At 41.3% G+C, this 22360-nt stretch overlaps 1 protein-coding gene and 1 long non-coding RNA gene across 4 annotated transcripts in view; one reads left to right on the top strand and one right to left on the bottom strand.

The window, feature by feature from the left end:
• ABHD3 (abhydrolase domain containing 3, phospholipase) overlaps positions 1-22360 on the top strand; it is a 96205-nt gene that overhangs the window by 66560 nt on the left and 7285 nt on the right. For both annotated transcript variants that reach the window (XM_075826360.1, XM_075826359.1), the window contains exons 5-7: positions 4561-4673; positions 17625-17798; positions 19266-19314. In XM_075826360.1, coding sequence (XP_075682475.1) covers positions 4561-4673; positions 17625-17798; positions 19266-19314 — 336 coding nt within the window. The remainder of the gene's footprint in view (positions 1-4560; positions 4674-17624; positions 17799-19265; positions 19315-22360) is intronic.
• Positions 19670-22360, bottom strand: part of LOC142651524 (uncharacterized) — a 114543-nt gene continuing 111852 nt past the window's right edge. For both annotated transcript variants that reach the window (XR_012847637.1, XR_012847638.1), the window contains one exon: positions 19670-22016. This is a non-coding gene — a long non-coding RNA (uncharacterized LOC142651524). The remainder of the gene's footprint in view (positions 22017-22360) is intronic.

The following is a 22360-nucleotide window of genomic DNA, read 5'->3' on the forward strand; positions in this document are numbered from 1 at the left end:
CAGTGTCCTACACTTCTCATTGTTCCAGCCCAGCATGATCCACAGCACAGTGTGATTGTGCAGTGAAAGAAGTAAACACGCCCAGTTGCTAAAAACACAATACACGCCCAGTAGGAAATAAGAGAAAACACGTCCAGTTGTCCATTAGAAAGGCTCATTTGCATAAATATAAAATTGCTTATAACTTAGCCAAAAATGATCATTTAAAAAAAAACAAAAAAAAAACTTTACTGTTATCTACATTGCAGCGCCGATCACATGCAATAGGAGATAGGGATTTGATAATCTGGTGACAGAGCCTCTTTAAACAGAATAGAGCCCAATTCTGACCCCTGTGGTTCTCCACTAACTCCACTAGTAACAGTTACCCAATCTGAGTTCTCCTATAATAACCATACTAGTGAGTCCACCACCTCCAGTTCTTTCTTCATCATCTACGGCCAACATCCTCGTATACCTCTTCCTGTCTCTACTATGTCCCAGGTGCCTGCAGCTGACTCTACCTTCAGGGACTTTCTGCAGATATGGCAACAGACAAGATCTTCTATTCTGCTGGCGGTGGACCGCATGAAGAAAAAGGCAGACACTAGAATACGAGAACCTCACCAGTTTCTTCCAGGTACGAAGGTCTGGCTGTCTTCCAGGAATATCCGGCTGGGGGTGCCGTCTTGCAAGTTTACTCCCAGGTTCCTCAGACCCTACGAGATTCTGCTACAAATCAATGCTGTGTCTTACAAGCTTCGGCTGCCTCCTACCCTCAAGATCCCTAACTCCTTCCATGTCTCCTTGCTGTGCCGCTACTCCAGGACTCCTAGTTCCGCAGTGGCTCCTGGCGGTTCTTCTGGGACTTTTAAAGTGAGGGAGATCCTGGCCACCAAGAAAGTGGGAGGAAGGACGTTTTATTTAGTGGATTGGAAGGGATTTGGTCCAGAGGAGAGGTCTTGGGAGCCAGAGGAGAACATCGATGCCCCTGTCCTCATGAAGAGATTTCTCTCCCGCGCTGGCCCCAAGAAGAGAGGGCGTAAGAGGGGGGTTAATGTAACGTCTATGGCCGAGGGCCGTCGTTTAGACTTACCCTCTAACGGCCCCGGCCATGGACATCTGTGTTCTCAGCGTCATCTCCCTCCAGGGAGATGCCAGCACTCACTTCCGGGATGGTTTCCCGCAGGGCACGTGCACCCGCGCGTGCACGGCCTTAAAGGGCCAGTACGCGTCTAGCTGTCATTAGTCAATAATTAGCCCAGACTGGGCTATATAAAGGGCTCTGCCCACTTGATCCTTGCCCGAGCGTTGTTGTCTACCTATAGTTTGTCTTGCAAATGGTCTCCCAGTGTTTTCCAGTTCCCAGTGTTACCCGTTCCTGCTGCCTGTACCCTGTATCCCACGCTACTGTGCCTCTGTGCCATCTACAGTGAAAGTCAAGTCGTGTCTTCCGCTTCATCTACTATTCCATCTACAGTGAAAGTCAAGTTGTGTCACCGCTGCTGTCTACATTGCCTCAGGTACCAGTTCTGGACTATAGACATTGTTTTGTACCTAGTTGGCCAGCTGCTATCCCGCTACGCGGTACGGCCCAGTGGTTCCACACCCCGCGCCGTTACACACAATTATTGGAAACGGGAACACTGGATACAGGATACAAATAAGGGACCATTTGCAAAAACTAACATGGGCAAACACAACAACGCTCAGGCAAGGAGATGAGAGGCAGAGTCCTTTTTAAAGTCCAGTGTGCATAAGGTTTGGTAGAGAACTTTTACACTGGTGCGCGCGCTGGCTCTTTAAGGCCAGGAACCAGGGTGCGCACCCTACAGGAGACAGTGGATTGTAGCAGCCACACGTGCCGGCATGAAAAAAACTGTGGTCGCGGCTGCCAGGCACAACAAAATGTATCCTTATTAACTATTTAAACCTCTCCCTCCATACCACCCCCAGTTTAAATAAGCAGTCCCATTTTTCTATCTACACTATCTTGCCCCTACACATGTGCAGTTGCCCTCCCCCGATCCCAAGTTCATATCATTAGCTTTACTATGTAGTATTTAGAAGTATTATTGTCTATGCGACACCCATACCTAGTTTACGGAGTAGCAGCTGTAGGTCTCCAAGTACATAAACTAAACCATCAACTTTACCCCGACAAAGTAATGTAAAGTGGGTACAAAAACATTTCCTGGACCTGGAAGCTTTTACTTCATGGAGAATAAATTGATCTGTGTTGCTTTAACCACAATGCACGGTTATGACAAGCTTTACCAAATCCTTATTAACACAGTTCATTCACTAAATAAACCCACATTGTGAGCAGACATGGGAATCAGCTTTAAATATTAAATGATGAGCGCCTGATCTGTGTTTAATGTTCTGTTTCCCAAGGTGTTAATCTTTTATTAAATTTAGATGTTCTCTGGAGTTACTGGAGCTGGGAAGTACAATAATAAAATATATAAAGGTGAAATATATGTTGGCTTCCAAGGAAATATTTTCTCTTTAATTAAATTAACAGTTCCTATTTGAGGAAAGATATTTTTGTGCTAATCAAATGCTGCCCGGCATTCTGAGGAGGTCTCTAGAGATCTGCATGCGGCAAGTCCGTCTTCCAGCTATCTCAGTGTAATAAATATTACAATGCCTGTATATGACAATAAAACTAGGCTACTTTTAACCTGGTAATATCTGCATATTTACTCAGAAAAAAATACCTCATTTTCAGAGAATTATAATTAGATAATTCTTGTATCGCCAATGTACACAACATGTAGAAAACCACATTTGGACATGTTTTTTTTTATTTTTGCTGTATTAATTGTCTAGTATGAGATTAGAAAACAATGCCACTGTTGCTCTTTGGCTGTTTCTGGTATTACAGCTCATCCCCATTCTTACTTGAAAAAGTGCACATGTGATTTTACTTATTCCTATTTATCCCCTCTTATGTCAATGGGAGAATAAAAACACCAGACAAACAATATAATGGTAATCACTTTCTGAATGCGAAAGTAAAAATCGTATAATGTATCGTATACCAAGACACACTCCATTTAGAATATCATGTTCTATCTTCGCTCAACCGCTTGCATCAACTAGATGCCGATACACCCCCTCCACTATGGGTTTATTTCATCATGACGACATATTAGAATGGGTGGTAGGTTGTTACAACCTAAAAGGTGTATTCACACGGTGCAGTCATAGTGCATTTTTGTCACTGTTTTTCAATGTGTGAATACAATACTGTTGCCCCTCTTCAATCTCTCTCTGGTCTCTGGTAAGGAGCAGGAATGGGAAGGCTAGTTGCTTGCTTTTTTCATGCAGGGTATCTTATAGGCAAGAGCCACTTCTGCCTAAAGGAAAATCTAGCTTTGCTTATTACAGTTAAAGGGAATGTGTCATCAGAAAATCACCTATGATTTATGTCAAGTTTTTATGTTAAACTAATTTTTTTTTTGTGATGTTTATTTTTCACGTCACGAACTATATTTAAAAAAAAACAATGGAAATCCTGCAGTCTTCACTCTGGCCACTGAGCCTTATAATAGACTGACACTTCCTGTTCTGCAGAGATCACTTTTCATTAGTCCTCCTTATATCATTACAGGCAGGATTACAATGATATGTAACACATTTATTATAAAGCTGGAGGCAGATAACACATGATCATACTATTGATGATGGAAACAGCTCCCCTCCTCCCCCTACCTGCACAGGGACTTCTGCACAAGTCATAGGGTATGTTCACACGTAGAGTCAAAAACGTCTCAAAATACAGAGCTGTTTTCAAGGGAAAACAGCCCCTGATTTTCAGACGTTTTTTGAGCAACTCGTGTTTTTCGCTGCGTTTTCGCAGCTTTTTTTACGCCCATTTTTGGAACTGTTTTCATTGGAGCCTATAAGAAAACGGCTCCAAAAACGTCCCAAGAAGTGTCCTGCACTTCTTTTGACGAGACTGTAAATTTACGAGCCGTCTTTTGACAGCGACGCGTAAAATGACAAGTCGTCGGCACAATACATCGTAAAGCCCATTGAAAGTAATGGGCAGATGTTTGCCGACGTATTGGAGCTGTTTTTGCAGACGTAATTCGAGGCGTAAAACGCCTCCATTACGTCTGAAAATAGGTCGTGTGAACCCAGCCATAGAGTATGCCTAGAACACTCGCCCATAGAAGTCAATGAATATCTCCAATCTAAAGGTTCCTATGGTCTATGTGGCTGCTGTAAAGCAAATCTCTGAATGGTGTTAACAGCAGCTTAGGTAAGATAACTGCACCATAATCATGTACAGAAAATAGAATAAATACATCCACAATCAGAAAATAGAAATGAAGAATGTGTACAGTAACTGATTTTAATTAGTAAAAAAAAAATATAGGTGATACATTTACAGATATGACCCTCATCGTCCTTCCATGTTTGTTTTCAGATCGGAAATCGTTTACACATATGTTAGCATACAAGATGAGAAGTTTAAAATTACTATATGTCCTTGATGTTATGACGTACTGTGACCTTTGCTACCAGTTGTATTATTCTTATTGTGGTGCTTTCTAATTTTTTCTCTAGACGCCAAGGACGTATTGTGCTGCTAACACAGAAGATCTAGAGACAGTCATTCAGCATGTGCATACAATGTACCCAGAAGCTCCACTTATGGCAGCTGGTGTTTCTATGGGAGGGTAAGATCCATTACAACCTCTTTTACATTTTGCTGCTATAAAATATTCTGCGACATACAATTGTTATCACTAAATATGGATATGATCAGCTGTTCTATACAGAACTTCATGAAGCATTACAATCTTTAATTATTGTACTTTGTACATTGTTATTCTTATTAGGGAACTTATAAAAAAAAAACAACCCACAGAAAGGATATGTACACCTTTGCGACTTTGCAAATGGTCTTAATTAGAAAATTCCAAAAGTTTGTGTCTACAGCTATGCAGGCCTATATATCTCCATATTACAAATAAACCATGTGTAGTCTGATCCTGCAGTCAGACTCCCTTTTATTTGTCTCCTATTTTTTGCTTACCTACCAAATGTATGTTAGCAAGAAGTAGAGAACATTTGGAAAGGAGTATGACTGCAGGATCAGACTACATTGAGTTTATTTGTAGTCTGTTACCATGGAGACACAGGTCTGTATAAGAACTTTAGACACAAATGGCAGAATATTTTTAATCAAGACCATTTAAGTGAATTTGTATTCACCCCCTTTGCTAGGAAACCCCTAAATAAGGTCTGGTCAAACCACATCTACAGAAGTCGCACAATTTATTGAATAAGGTCCCCCGTGTGCAATCAAAGTGTCACATGATCTGTCACATGATGTCAGTATAAATACACCTGTTCTGAAAGGCCCCTGTGTCTGCAACACCACTAAGCAACCAACATGGAGACCAAGGATCTCTCCAAACAGGTCCGAGACAAAGTATAGATCAGGGTTGGGTTATAAAAAAAATATCCCAAACTTTGAACATTCCACGCTGCACCATTAAATCTATTATTGCAAAACGGAAAGAATATGGCACAAATACAAGCCTGACAAGAGAAGACCGCCCACCAAAACTCACAGACCGAGTCTCAACAAAGACACCAAGAATAAAACTGAAGGAGCTTAAAGATCCACAGGGGAGATGGAAGTGTCTGTCTATAGGACCACTATGAGCCATACACTCCACATAGTGGGGCTTTATGCAAAAGTGGCCATAAAAAATCCATTGCTTAAAGAAAAACATTAGAAAACACGTTTTGAGTTTGCCAAACAGCATGAGGCTGTGACTCCACAAACACCTGGAAGAAGGTTCTTTTTAATCATCATGGGAAACACTGTGTGCCGCAAACCGAACACTTTCCATCACCCCAAGAACATTATTCCCATAGTGGAGCAAGGTGGTGGCAGTGTCATGCTGTGTTGATGCTTTTCATCTGCAGGGACTGGAAAGCTGGTCAGGATTGAAGGAAAGATGGATGGCAGTAAATAGAGGGCAATATTTGAGGGAAACACGTTTCAGTATGACAGAGATTTGAGACTAGCACTGAGGTTCCAGCAGGACAATGACCCTAAACATACTGCTAAAGCTGCACTGGAGAGGTTTAAGGGAAAATATTTAAATGTTTTGGAATGGCCTAGTCAACTTTTTTATCGCAGGCACTGTCCCGCAAAAGCATTATATTGGGGTCTGGTCTGTGGTCTGAATATTGGGTTCTGGTCTGAGGTATGGTCTGAGGTCTGAATATTGATGTCTGGTCTGGGGTCCGAATATTGGGTTTTGGTCTGGGGTATGTCTGACGTCTAAATATTGGGGTCTGTATTATGGGGTTTGAATATTGGAGTCTGGGGTACAGTCTGAGGTCTGAACATTGGGGTCTGAATTAGCCACCAAACACATTACTTTTTTTTGGCCTGCATTTAACATATACGGAGGAAAAGCTCCCGTCATATACATAGTTACATAGTTAGCACGGCTGAAAAAAGACACATGTCCATCAAGTTCAACAAAGAAGAAAGTAGGGTGTGACGGATTCCTAACAGTGGCATCCATCTCTCGTAGACTAGTATGGGATATGTTTGATGTATATGTCATGAACTCTAGTGACCTTTTTCATGACGTGTACATGAAACGGATACCATCTATAGTCTATAGGTGACTTATGCCCTCGCTATGATATCCGTTTAACATATACGTCATAAAAATCTATTCAAAAGCTCATGATGTATACGTTTAAATGATGCTTGTAATCTATGCCGTACAGAGGCATATGTCACTCATAAGCTCCCATGTAAAAAAACAACAAAAACAACATATACCCAACGGTATTCGTTTTATTGCGGAATATCGTTGTATGGAATACGTAGTAAGAAAAACGTCTAGTGAAATATACCAGACCAACGGGGGCCAAAGGGATACTCTTTTCGCATGTTGAGCATGTGAACAGGGCCTTATGGGGTCTGAATTATGGGGTTTGGTCTAGGGTCTGAATTATAAGGTGTGAATTTTGGGATCTGGAATAATTTTGGGGGCTGTTCTGGATTAAACGTGTTATGTAGGTTTTATAAAAATTGCAACTTTGACAGCAAATGGCATCTGAGAAAAATTATATTCTGGCAAACGTCATGCGCCAGCAAGCCATACCTCTTTTCACCGACTATAAACAAGTGCTTCGCCCAGAATATTGCACCTAGAGCTTTGATGGTATCATTCAATATATCAAAGTTATAGTCTTTTCTATTCTAGTCACGGCAGTCATTTGAAGTCATGACATATTACATACTTAGGAGTGAAAGGGTTATGCTGGCCAAATACGTTAGATAAATGTCAGCCAACATCTGTCAACAATCTATTGTGTATAGGGCAGTCGTCTATCACCTGACGGCAACAAGGATGTGATATGTTCATGTATATATTCAATCACACATGTCTGCAGAGTAAAAGGAATGCGAGGGGATCATCTTCTTGCTGTGGTTAGCTGCCAGGACAAGCAAGGGGGAAAAACACCGGGTGACAAAAAATTTGGCCCAAGGCGTGGTAATATGGCTGACAATGGTACCTGTTAGGCTGGGTTCACACTGAGTTTTTTGAAGGCAGAAAATCTGCCTTTTTTTTGCTCTGCCTGCATGCTAATTTTCGCTGCGTTTTTTGCCTGCGGCCATTGAGCGCCGCGGGCAAAAAACTTAGCTAAATACGCTTTGTCTGCCTCCCATGGTCAATGGGAGGTCAGAGACGTAAATGCCCGAAGATAGGGCATGTCGCTTCATTTTCCCGCGAGACGTTTTTCCGCTCGTGGGAAAAACAACGCCTCCGCCTCCCATTGAAATCAATGGGAGGCATTTTCGGCCGTTTTTTGGCGCGTTTTCCTACGTGGTTTCCGTGTCAAAAAACGTGCCAAAAAACTCTGTGGGAACAGGGTGAATTCACACTGCAATTTGTAGTGTTTGTTAGAGGTATATGACGGGAGGATTTTCCAACATATGCCACCACGGGATGCCACTGTATAGTCATATAGTGGCATTCATTGCTCGTAGGCTCCTATGTTAAGAAACGTATAGCATGCAATATAGGTTTTTTTACTGGATGCCTGTGTACAGAATAGCACAACAGAGTGCGCTATTCCTTACAGCAGAAAAAAGATATAACGACGTATGGGAAGCCAAAAGGACACTATTTTGGCCACCGTCAGGTGAATGGGGGTGTAATGACGGGGTAGGGAGACAGACAGGTGAGCCCTAATCTACCCGCCACTCAGTCCCTGCCTACTTACAACGGCCCGTCCTAGGCGACGGCATACAACTGGGCGACGGTCCCTACTCTCACTATGTGCACGACAGACAGACAGACAAGGGTACAAAGAAGCTAAGGGAAAAGGGGCAGATGCCCACGGCAACACCGTGAGCTACAAGAGTAGTGAACGAGCCGTGTCAAACCAGGAGTGTACGAGGTACCAAACGCAGAGCAAGAGAGTTGTCAGTAAAGCCAGGGTCAATATGAAGCAGAGGAGAAATAGTACAAGCAGCAGAGCCAGGAAACAAGCAGAATCACAGGCAAAGGAGAAGCAGGAAATGAAGGTATAAATAGACAGAGGGCGGGAGCTAGCTCCGTCTGGCCAGGCTGTGATAGGCTCTCCCACTCCTCAGCCTCCCAGCCTGAGTGGTGGAAGAAGGAGTCACTCTATCAGACTTAGGAGCAGGTGTAGACTGAGTAACCACGGGCGTCGACACAGAAGCTGTGTCTGGCAGATCCTTTACAGGGGGCCTATGGATATGTTTGACATATGTGCCGGGGCATTTTCCTGTGCATATGCCAAGCGGACAATGCAAACACAGAGTGAATAGATCCTATCTGTGAGGAAATGTATTCTTTTGTGGCAATTAAAAGTTTGCAGGAAAAGTACTAGTAAAAGAACCCTCGTGTTGCCATAACAATCTTCTCAAAGATAATTTTCAGGAATGAATGAGTTTACCATGTCCAATAATTCTTAGAGAAAGTAGACAATCTGTGTACAGGTATAGCAGACAACTGACTAATATATTCATATAAGAAGACAAAGTCCAGCATAGGAAATCCAGCATAACATTTCCACTTTAGCAAATTAAAATGATTGCAACAAACCACTTCAGACCGCTAACTTATCCTAGTCCTGATGACCAAGCTCAAGCGGGCTTCCCCTTTATTTGGCACAGTATACGTGCGGCAATTACATGATAATAATCTTTTTCTCACTGGTTATTTAGTTGCCTGTTTATAATCCTATCATCACGCACTGACTTTCTAATGACCTAGAGCTGGACTTGTATTTATACGCAGCATCCAATCTGAACAGACAAACAGTGCCCAGATAGATCGTGTCATACAGTACCCAGAGAATGAGGGCAAAGAGTTTTCCTCAATACATTATTAATATTAATAATAATAATCTCTGCATGTATGCTATATAATGATGAACATTTGTTTGATCACAGACTCTTAGGGTATGTTCACACGCCCTATTTACGGACGTAATTCAGGCGTTTTACGCCTCAAATTATGGCCGAAAAACACGGCTCCAAACCGTTAAAGGTCGGAGTCTCCCTGCCTTGATCTCTTCTAGGGACCTATGTTAATTATTGTCTGTGACCAGGATAGTTACAGATAAATCTGTAAAAAGACAAGACTCTGTGGTTTCTGCGGCCAAAAGTGATGTTGTATGATTGACAGATGCAGACAAGAGGACATCATTTGGAGCAAAAGGAGACATAACGCAGGAAAATTACTGCAATTATGTTGCATGGCATGTTGTATCTGTCACATAAGTCACATGTTGTTTCGACACTGAACCTTTACCTTTACTACAGTCATTTGGACAGAATTTCATTTACTTTGTAATTTGAATTTTAATTTTTTGATTTGATTCAGCAGCATATAAACATGACGTTGCTAGGGCTCTCTGAGAACTTTGGACTAAAGCCAGTTTCTTTGTAATCCCACTCCCACCACATCCCCCAGACAAATACTCACTATCATGGAAATAGACTGCTTATTAGAGACAAATAGTCTTCCACATACTAGCTATCTATGTATTCTTGCTTTGTTCCCATACATTTATCTCTTGGTATGGTCCTTGGGCTGTAATTGATAATATATCTTGGACTAATATGACATCATTTGGTATTGCTTGATCCTTATTTTGTTCTTCAAGTAGACACAACATGTTATGCTACTATATATATAAGTGAAATACTCTCAGAAATCTCATGGATATCTTTTGAAACAACTAGTCTTTTGTGTGTGTTGTTATATCTATCAGACTAGAGGGACTGAAAAAGTAAGGCGCACTAGTGACATCATGGTTACCTTATATACACAGACCCTGAATGACTATAAAAATGCACATTAAGGGTATGTTCACACGTACACATCCGTAACGGCTGAAATCACGGAGCTGTTTTCAGGAGAAAACAGCTCCGCAATTTCAGACGTAATGGCAAGTGCAGGCGCTTTTCGCTGCGTCCATTACGGACGTAATTGGAGCTGTTTTTCCATGGAGTCAAGGGAAAACGGCTCCAATTACATCTCAAGAAGTGACAGGCACTTCTTTGACGCGGGCGTCTTTTTTTACGCGCCGTCTTTTGACAGCGGCGTGTAAAAAAAATGACCGTCGGCACAGAACATCGTAAAGCCCATTCAAATGAATGGGCAGATGTTTGCTGCCGCTTTGGAGCCATATTTTCGGACGTAATTCGGGGCTAAAACGCCCGAATTACGTCCGTAAATAGGGCGTGTGAACATGCCCTTATATGAGGTTGTTGTTGGAGAACAAAGTTACCAGCAGAGTTAATTTTTAACTGTCAGGTCCGTATTTCACACCGAATAACCACCTCTGTAAATTGAAAGCTGAAGGCATGCCTGGAGAGAAGTACACCACACAGATGTTTGGTACAGCTTCCCTCTCTCAGTCAGGAGGAAGACTGAAAAAACTTTTTATTCAGAACAAAGAAACACAGAGACACATGCCTCCTCCTCAGAGATGTGGGAGTGCCCAAGCCCCCACCAGTTTCTCAGACTCACTCTTCTTGCATTCCAGGGGGCGGTGTCTTCCATAGGTGTGTCCGACATGAACAAAGAACTTGTTATATATATCAGTATATTACACAAAGAACTGAAATGTATATACATATGTGTGAGGATAATATTTTTCAAACAATATACATAGTATTGATCCCTGACAGTCCCCCCTAAAAATATTATTACTCTATCCCTGAGTCTTGCCTAGCAACCTACCACTGACCACTCGAACCAGGCGGGTAGGGGTTTTGGATTTCTTCACCAGCTTGAGACGAGATACTCCTGATGAGTAACCCCCCTTTGTACTTGGACTTCCAAGGTGTCGGAGTGGTCCTAACTTTCCCTATTCTCCTCTGGATACAGGATGGTTGTCTTGATATAATCTACAAACCGCTGCTGGTTGTAATATATATATATATAATTAATCCGGTCTACATTTTATTAATGGTAACAACTGTCGCACTGTCACTTGCTGTCCTAATGGGACTTTTACCCCTGCAGATATAACAGGTCATGGGCAGCACAGTGACCTTCACCTCACGCCTCCACGCAAAACTCCTCAGATTGTAATTTGCAGCACCGTGGCATATTTACACACATTATAATTATAAACCTCAGACATTATAAACAATAGGGCCTCAACTAATAATCATAATGCTATCACCCTCAGGTTTCGGGTCCCATCAGTTCATTGCCAGTCCTGTACACCATCGTCTTCTTCTCCTGTCTTCTGCTCTTCACTGACTCACCCTCAGGGTAACCCACACAATTGTGGAGTCAGACTACGTTGGTGTCCAGTGGGGGAGTTATTATTACCCCCTCCTAGCCACTTACTTATCAAAACACTTGATCCTGCTGACGGATTCACTCAGGTCTTTGGTCTTTACTTTGATCTTTGCTGATGTCATCAGGACTTGGTTTGGTCCTTCTCATCTGTCCGACACCGTCTCCTTTAGTTTACGTCACCGGTCTGTACATAGCACCTCATGTTGTGAGCCTGGGGTGAGATCCCACGTAGGCGGATTAGTGGAGTTGTATTGTGACTATCAAACCCTCCGCATCTGTACTCTTCCTCTGGCAAGTTACTTGTCTGGGCGGCCGCTTAGAATTGTGACACTGCCGTTAGTTCATGATAAACGCGTTGTAGTGGCTCAGGCTGCGCCTGCCGCATCTCAGTGATGGAGTTCATCGTGTTAAAAGTCTTTTAGTTCATATTTACTGGCACTTGCTGGGGACCCCCAACTCTTGTCAATTGTTAAAATAAATACTAATCTGGTGATAACATCATCCGCATACATTATAAACGTTGTTCTAAGTACATACAATAATGTCAGGCCCTTAAATGACATCAAACACCTTTATATAAGGAAAAACTTCTTTGTTACAATGGACAGGGCACCTAGAAGATGTGTAATTATTGGGTACATTTCATTTGCACTTGGTGATACCCTTTCAGCAGGATTTGTACCTTGATCTCAGCTGATTGCCTTGAACATCTCCACCTCACAGAAACATACACAGATTCCACATGTTTATCTGACAAGTGTCTTAAACCTATTTGTCTTACTCTAATCTGGTTCGTTCTACCTGGGAAGGCCTCTCAAGGTCGGTTCTCTTCGGGGGAGGCGGGTATGATAAGGTTGGCACCGGTCTGCCAGGACTGTTCTGTAGGCAAATCAAACAGCTCTAAAAGAATTTAGCAGCATCAGCTGTAAAGCCTAGGGCATACCAATTAGATCTTACCAAATCGATCCTTGCAGTCTTGGGGCATATGTGAGGTCATACACCATCAATGCAAGTGCCATCAAGAGTGCCTTGGGTGTTACCGGTTCACCTTCCCTTATGCGTCCACATTCTGTTAGAATCTGGTTCTCACGCCTTCCGCTCCCAGTTGGACTCTTCCTGTGGAGAACAAGCTTTTTCATTGTATAAACATTAATTGATCTTAATCAAATAATTAATTTGAAGAAAAGCATTAACAAATTGCATCTTTACATCAAATGTTCACATTGGTCAGTAACTAAAACTTACAAACTGATTCTTCTTCTTTTTATATATATCTATACATACACATATACACTGCACAGAATTCTCTGCTCTAAAATTTCCCTTTCACAACAAAAATAAAAATAAACAAATAAAAATGTTTTCGAATGGGAATATTCCACTTCTGTACCTTTTATCTGACGCATGACTAATAGTCCAATGCTAAGGCTGGTCCAGAACTTTACATAAAACTTAACTTCAGTATTTAATATTCCCACAACACTTCTTAAATACAATTATTAAACAAACTAACTTTGGAATAACATCTAGAGAACTGCTAACATCTTATCATTGTACAAACATCAGGTCAATACTTGGGATAACACTGTTCCCCCGTCACTTACACACAACATCTGCAATGGGGAAGATACCGGCCGGGCCTCAGGCCCCCCTGAGAACAGGTCTACACACACACACACGAGCACATTGTCATACACTTCTACCTCGGGTAGTTGTATGTTCTGCAGTCGCTGGGACTGTTAATCTGGCCGGGCTGCACTTTTCACAGGTACATTTGCTGTTTTACCTATGTCACGCCGTGCGCACATCATGCCGGCTGCTACAAACCTAGTGGTGGCATTATTGTATCCAGGGACAAGCCAATTTACTGACACCTGACTGCACATATCCTTGTTGTCAGGTCTGTCTTCTCTCGCTCTCTCAATTGGCTTACCCGATGATCCAATAAAGTTCCTACTACCAATGGGCCCATAATTGTGGGCGATGCCAAAAGCGTACCTAGAGTCAGTGTAAATGTCGGCCGTCTTACCTTCTGCCAGGTTACAGCCTCAGCGAGCACCTCCATCTCCGCTCCTTGAGATAAACAAGAAGGTGAGAGTGGTCTCTGGGTAATTTACCTTGTGCCTCGTATCCTGTCTTGTACATACTGTATGAAGTATTTCTACATTACAAATTTACATTGGAAACCCATGTCACATATAGATAGAACATTTCAAAGGGGTGGCGTCTTCATCCTCTAAAATAAAACCAAATGTTATACACTTCTCCACACTCATCTGATAATCCAGAACACTTTGAGAATCTCACTTTTATCAGATTCTGCAAATACTTGATTAATACAAAAACAAAATAAAAAAATTCCTAAAAACTTTACATCAAATTAACAATGTCCAGACAATTTTTGTTGTTTTCCTTCTCCCCCATCTAAATCTGTAAAGACCCATCTGTGAGTGACGTCACCTCCTGTGTAAATTTGCTGGAGGGGGATGGTCTCTTACACAATACCTCATATTGGGTGGAGACTACAGCACAGCTTACCCAGTGCCATATTTACTGTTCTGGAAAGATCTGGAACCATCTACACAGAAAAACCTCAAAATTTAGGTTACTCTCATACACATTTAATCTGGATTACTCATTGGGGTCTCATACACATTTTTAGATCTCCTGAAACCAAATTAATTAATTCAAAACAAAACAAAATTGTACCTGATCAGTCCCTTCACCATTCCCCCCTTTGTGGACTCTGCGAAAGTAATGTAGCAGAGTTCAAAACTACATCTCAACATAACACTAGTTTAACCCCCTGTAATGTACAACAGCCTGAAACAAAAATGACTTTTTCCTGACAAATACATTTTATCTTTACAATGATATAACTCATGTGTGAAATCAAAAACAAAACAATTGTAGTTAGTTATTCAATAAAAACAGAAAATATTATATCTGATAACATTAATTACTGCAAACCAATAAACTGTATATAAAAATAGGGAACGGTGGGGGCACATACATTTTCAAAACCCCGTGTCTCACAGTATCTGTAGTTTAATACATCTGAATTAACATCAAAACACATGAAATCTGATGACATCATAGCACATAACTATCGTAACTTTTATAAACAACAGCGCATGCGCAAAGAGAAGAAATTTATTTAGGTTTGTAGACATTACTGATATATATATATCTAGCAGTGCATATTGAAATCCCTTTGTCCCATCAGCCCTGCAGACTGCACCCAGGTAGCCCCCCCTCCTCCTCCCAAACACAGCACACTACAGGGGGGAGGGAGGGGGGTCACACACTCACTTCTCACAGCGTCTAGTCTTACAATCTTATCACTTTCAATGCCGGCAAAACAACATACGTATCTGCAATCATTCATCACACTATTGTATAGGAATTATCTACGTTCAAAACATCAAACACATAATTTGTAACAGTACAATCTGTCGGCCACCATCTCTATATTATGATGACGTGTTGCTTCATCAGTGAACAGCGTCCTGAACACTAGCATGGAACCTAAAAAAATAGAAGACACTACAAATGAAAAAATTAACAAGGCGATTATTTCATACTGATTTGGTTGGGCCGGGCGTTGCCACATCAGGGGTGGGTGGTGGGGGGCAGCCTCTCCCATTGGAAACACAGTGCGCAGCTGTGAGGGGGGGGTTTCCCACCCACAATGAGGACACACTCAACATGAGGTACGGACGCCATTACCGGGCGTCGGCTGGTCCTGCTTTCTAATACATACAATACCTTTCTTATTCCTAACTTCCTCTTCTGCAAATCCCTCTAAAGCACTTTCCATCAACTTTCTACCTTCCAACTTCCCTTTGTTCTCCAGAATACCTTTTGCCCAATCTCCGGCTTGCAGCCGCCCTCCTCTATGGATTCCACACACTTCCATCAATTTCTTCATTTTACTCACATACTGCTTCCCTTCCCTTCGTTTCAATAAATCATACGAATAGGACTGTCCGGAAACGGACGATCCTGGAGATTTGAATATGGACCGTAAACCATCCATTCTAACAGTCTATGTTATACATGTAATTTATATATCAATTTTTCAGTCTACAATGTATCCCTGTACATCTCACTGGAATCTAACAATATTTATCTAGACTCTCCGGCTTCGCTGGAAATATTAAAAATCCCAGTCGATAACTCTCCGGCCTATTATATAATTTTTATTTAGACTCTCCGGCTTCGCTGGAAATATTAAAATCCCAGTCGATAACTCTCCGGTCTTGTTATATAATTTTTATTTAGACTCTCCGGCTTCGCTGGAAATATTAAAATCCCAGTCGATAACTCTCCGGTCTTGTTATATAATTTTTATTTAGACTCTAATTACCCAGAGGATGGTTAGTCGGGCGCGACTAAGATCTCACAGGTTTTTTTACCTCACAGCGGAAAATATCACCTCTGTCGCCTGAGATAATCCAGGAAATCAACAAAAGGGTTCTACAGATCGCCACAAGACTGCCCACTAACACAGATAAGACGAAGATTTATAAAATCAATTCGCTTACCGTGTTATTGCGGAGGTGATCATATTCCTTCAGTGGGCAACTTTAAGTCCTCTGTTTCACCCTGTGATTGTCGATTGTCAGGATTTTGATATTTCCTCGAGTGAGGCCCCACGTTCGGGCGCCAAATGTCAGGTCCGTATTTCACACCGAATAACCACCTCTGTAAATTGAAAGCTGAAGGCATGCCTGGAGAGAAGTACACCACACAGATGTTTGGTACAGCTTCCCTCTCTCAGTCAGGAGGAAGACTGAAAAAACTTTTTATTCAGAACAAAGAAACACAGAAAGAGACACATGCCTCCTCCTCAGAGATGTGGGAGTGCCCAAGCCCCCACCAGTTTCTCAGACTCACTCTTCTTGCATTCCATAACTACCATTAAAGTTTTTATTTACTTAGGCCTCTTTCACACTACCGTTAAAATACGTTTAACTCTCTTCCGTCAGAGGAAGAGAGGATCGAAAGATTAAACGGAAAGCAACGGTTCCTTTAGAATTACCATTGATTTCAATGGCAATTCTTTTGTTTCAGTTGCTTTCCGTTTGTCTCCGTTCGCTAGGTTTCTGTTTTTTTTCATAGAAACAAAAGTTCTTCAGACTGCACTTTTGCTTCGGTCAAAAAAACGTAAACCTAGCGAACAGAGACAAACGGAAAGCAACTGAAACAAAAGACTTACCATTGAAATCAATGGTAATTCTAACGGAACCGTTGCTTTCCTTTTAATCTTTCGATCCTCTCTTCCTCTGACAGAAGAGAAGTAAACGTATACTAACGGTAGCGTGAACAATTTACTCTTATTAGGATCTTATTATATTCCTCTGGGGATCGTCCGCCACTAGAGGAAGCTTACTGAAGGCTTACAGAACCCCTTAAAAGAGAAAAAGTACTGATCCCCAGGTTATATAATACGTAGATATTAATACATTTAGCGAATACAAATCCTAACTGCAAACCAATTTAGATTTATATGCCATGAAGGGTCTGTAGAAAGCCGGGTAACCACATCTACTGTGCACTGAAATGGTTGTCACCCATGTAGAAGACTCCAAAAAAACCTAAGTTGAACATTAAAAGACATTGTATATAAGGACGAATCCGATATTTCCAGGTTTACAAGTGTTCCGCATGCGTGACTTTGTCATCGTTGTTGAAAAGTAATGACAATAACTAAATCAAATATTATTTGATGTCTTTTTTTAAAAATTTCCTAACTTCTTTATAAGTAATCCGCATTTTTACATTTATTTATAGAATGTTGCTGCTGAACTACTTAGGAAAAACTGGGCGTCAGACCCCACTGCTTGGTGCGGCTGTGTTCTCTGCTGGTTGGGAAGTATTTGAATCTGCAACTGTCCTAGAGAAACCTGTCAATTGGATACTCTTTAATTACTATCTAACAACATGCCTTCAAGCGTCAATTGTCAGGTGAGTCTGAATTCCTTAAATTAGCATTGATGTTCACTTTCCTAGTTAGACCCTTGTTTACTTCTGATCACCATTTTACAGTCTCCATATAGATATCATTTACATAAGAAGGAGAGAATATTTGTTAATACATTGCACTACTTGTCTTGTATTTATCCTGTTACAGTCTGTATTGTGGTCCAGGGCTGGATTCACAATTATTTAGGCTTTAAAGCTGAAATTTACCATTATTCCTTGCTCAATCAATGTATGTACAAAGATTGCTCAAGTGATTTGCATTATGGGAAATGACTTTTTTTCATCAGCCACTGTAACCGGATGTCAGAAAGACTAAGGGCACGGCCAGACGTGGCGGAATTGCTGTGGAATTCCGCTGCGGACAGTCCGCAGTGGAATTTTCCAGCGACCGGTTTTTACATTTGTTTCAATACATTTTTAGGCAAGTTCGTTCAGACGTTGCGGAAAACTCTGCAGCGGACCATAGGCTGCGGTGCGGAATTTTCCCTCCGCAGCATGCACTGTCTGTTGCGGAGAAGAAGCGGAATTTCACTGCGGATTTCAGCCTTAGCAATGCAAAAACTGAAATCTGTTGCAAGTCCGCTATCTTTTTTGCAACGTCTGAATTACCTGTCAAATATGCAAATGTTGGTTCAGATTCATTTCGTAATTGCCCCAAATCTGCACCAACATTTGCAGCGGAAAAACTCTGCCACGTCTGGCTGTGCCCTAACTGTCCCACTGTATTAAAGGAGCTAGGCTAAACTGTTATTGATGTGTCTGTCAACAAGAATGGTGACAGTTTCTAATAGCAACAGAATTGTGAATGCAGTTCTGAACATCTTATACAAGGGTGCAGTCACACGTGACACATTTTGATCCAGATATTTTCTGCAATGGAAAATCAGTTCCATTAATCTGAATGGGGTTGTTTCTGCAGTAGATACATGGTTGCAGCTGAATGGAACAAATTTTCAGTTGCAGAAAAAATTTTCAAAAAAAATCTGCCGAGTGTGACCGCACCGTAATGAGACTCAATAGATAAGTAATAAAGTTACTCCGCTTTTGTAGGTTGTATCTATATGTAACTGGTAAAAAAAACAAGAATACTATCTGCCGTTTGTATTTTTCTTTTTTTTATATTTTACTATTCAAAAAGAAAAATTATAATTTTTTAATAAAAAAGGATTTGTTTTTTTGGGAGGACTTTTTTAAGAAAAAGAAAAATAAGCTTTTGATTGCTTACATAATGTTTTGGAAAAGCATTATTGCCTGTCCGTGTAATACTGATAGATAATCAATGAGTATATACAGCGTTTGCACAGATCTAAAATTCTAGCCGTTCAGTACTGTACAGGTTGCAAAACACACGAAGCATAAGGTGACCCCTGTGCATTAATCACTTTATAAATCAACAGGTAGTTTAGTAGATATTACTTTATTGAAATCCATTTATTTGTTATTTTCTAGGCACCGCAATGTACTGGAAAAACAGTTTGACATTGATTATATAATGAAGGTAGGTATGTTTGTTATATGTGAACTCGGTACAGTCATAAAATCCGATCTCATATATAATAGTTGTAACTTGATCATGTCTGAGTAGACGAGTCTCAAGTAGCAACTTCATCAAACTAGCTCATCGCAGATTCACTATATTTTGGGCATTGGGAATTTAGGGCTCCCTGGCATTTTTTAAAATTAAATGTAAGCAGTGAGACCAACTGAGGGGGGGACGACGACAGAATTTCAGTAAGGAGTTGTTCAAACAGTGCAGAAAACTAAATACAACCGAAGCCCAACACATCACACGATCCTAGTAACTATTAGGAAAATGTGAACACCTTTATAAGAAATCACACATGAACCGTTACTGGCGAAAAATAGACAATATTTTATTGAAAGACAAAATCGTTAAAAATAAGTACATTGGCAGTAGCATTACCCATAGAAAAAAGATCCCCACATAGGAGGGGTCCCACAGCCTCTATTGTAAAGTGCAAATAGTGCATGCAAAGACTGGTACATCAGTAATACGATGAATATGGATAGAAACCATCCAAAGCAAAGTACAATTAAGGAGGGACAGACCAGAACTATGGGGGGGGGATCAACCCCAACACATGTTTCGCACGTAGCTTCTTCTGGGGGCTAGGAAAATGTGTAAGCCCTATATTGTGTAAGTAATGCATTTTTATTGCTGAATAATTAGAATTGCATGTAAAGCTTCTTTGAGAAAAAGAGTTGGGGAGTACAGAATAAATAAGCAGAACAGAAAGCATGTTAGACAAATGTTTATATCAACATCAGTACAAAAGGAATATATTGTCGAATGTACACGGCAAGCACATTAATAAAGAGCTTAGGATAGGAAGAAAAAGTGTGGGAATTTATCAACCTTTCTACCCAAATTTTCTGGCCTAGAAAAGTCACTAATAGCCCTTAAAGTCACAATTTGCATTTCAAATTGAAACTTTTTTGCCTTTTTACGCCACCCTCGCCAATTCTGTGGAAAGGAGGCGAGGTCACAGTGGCCTGACAAAATTATTTCAATTTACGCCAGGTCCCCGAACCTTGCCCCATAATCGAACTCCCCCATCAGATTACCCCCATCAGACAATTACATTTAAAAAAAAAAAAAGATGTTTACCTCACTGCTCCTCTTCTCCCCTCCGTGTCCCCTCAGGATTTATCAGCATACTGTGGCTTATAAAACGTATTGATGCTGGGCACCTTTAGGGTGTTGTATGTGACGCGTATTGATGAAGTTGAGTGCCGCATAACATATAAGGTGCTAGTGCTGCTAGGCGTCAGGACCTTGTATAAGCCACCGCTGCCTTGAGGGAGTCTGAGGGGACACAGAGGGGAGGAGAGGAGCAGTGAGGTGAGTATACTAATCTTTTATTTTATGTCCGATTGGGGGTGGGAATGGATGGTACATGGACGTGGCTGTTATGCCACAATTGTGGCGCACGGCCAGCGGGAAGATGCAGCCAATTTATTAAGAGGCATGCGCCTCTTCAAAAATCTGTCACATCTTACTGCAGTAGAGCAGATAACGAAGAGTTGCGTATGAAACTGCTCCACTGTGCCTGTGTTTTTCTATGTTGATTGCATGAAAATACCTCTATCTCCACTAACTCACCGAAACCCCTTATCACCGCCAACTAACCAATTGCTTCTCCAAACCGCCTACACCTCTACCTTCAATAGATGCCATCACTGTTGTCGCTGCAGAATTTACATTGTCCGTTAACGTTGGACATTATCTGCATTTGTCTATGAGTTCCAAATTAGTGAATTCTCTCTCACTGGTGGATCTGAGAGAGACCATGACACGCAGCGTCAGTGTTCAAACAGTCTGCCCTAGGGGGCAGATCCATATTTATTTATAGGAAAATCAGAGTAGGCGTTAGCCTTTAACTTGCAAACATAAACATCCTAAATATGGTAATATCCAAACTCCCATATATCTTTAGCCATAAGAAATACAATGCCATCACGTTTTCTCACGTTGCCTCTGTAACAGCTGAATGCAAAGCCATAAACCAAACGACTTAGAATAGAATAGCCATCCCCCTATAGGCTGTTTCAGCAGATCTTTGAGCTTCAGTGACAACTGTCCGTCCATGTGAAGCAACTTTAGGTTCACACATATAAAGATATTAAAATATTTTTGACACTGTCATTGAGACACCTTACTACATTGCTATGTATAGCTATAATTTTTATCATTTCGTAAGGGCTGTAGTCAAAGAAAGTCAGATGTGTAGAATATTTGTGTGTTCAGCACACTTGGTTACTTTGGATTTGGTGCACAGATAAGTAGCAACAGGTTGTAGTGTGAGCAAGAGACGTAGTCCGGAAACAATCCAAGTTTGGTACACAGATAAGCAGCAAGAGGTTGTAGCATGAGGCAGAGACGTGGTCAGGGAACAATCTAAATTCAGTACACAAATAAGCTGCAACAGTTTGTAGAGTAAGGCAGAAAGGAACTCGAAAACAGGCAGGAAGCTTAATAGTCTGGCAATCAGGAAGTGCAAGGGCCAGACTTTTATAGGAAGCCAAAAGGGTAAAACCAATCAAGCAATCAAGGCAGCAGTGGGCCTGCTCAACATTTCTGGTGGCTCAATAAGAAGAGCTACAGCCTGGAGCACAGGAATTTCTGGGTTCAAGTCCTGTCACATGGGTTATTGGTTTTGAATGTGGTAGGATATCTAGCTGAGAAAAAACATAAATGTTTAAGTTTAGACATGGTCATTGTTACCATTGTTGTCTTTCTCTGATTGCGCAGGCACAGGCATATTACAGGTCCATAAGCCTGCTATGGTTACATATTGTGCCTCTAGTGATGTTATATGGAGGAACACAAAGATTATTATCTAACTGTATAAATCCATAAGAAACAAAATTGTAGCACCTTCAATCGCATTCCACATTACAGAGGTATTTTCTGGATACACACGGAGTGCCTACGGGTCCTTAATACATACCAGAAGGGACTCTAAAGATCTAGGTAAAAATTTAGCACATCCTGTTCTTTGAGGTTTGGTTGGTGTTGTGGT

This window comes from Rhinoderma darwinii, chromosome 5, assembly GCF_050947455.1.
Source record: "Rhinoderma darwinii isolate aRhiDar2 chromosome 5, aRhiDar2.hap1, whole genome shotgun sequence".
NCBI lineage: Eukaryota > Metazoa > Chordata > Amphibia > Anura > Rhinodermatidae > Rhinoderma > Rhinoderma darwinii.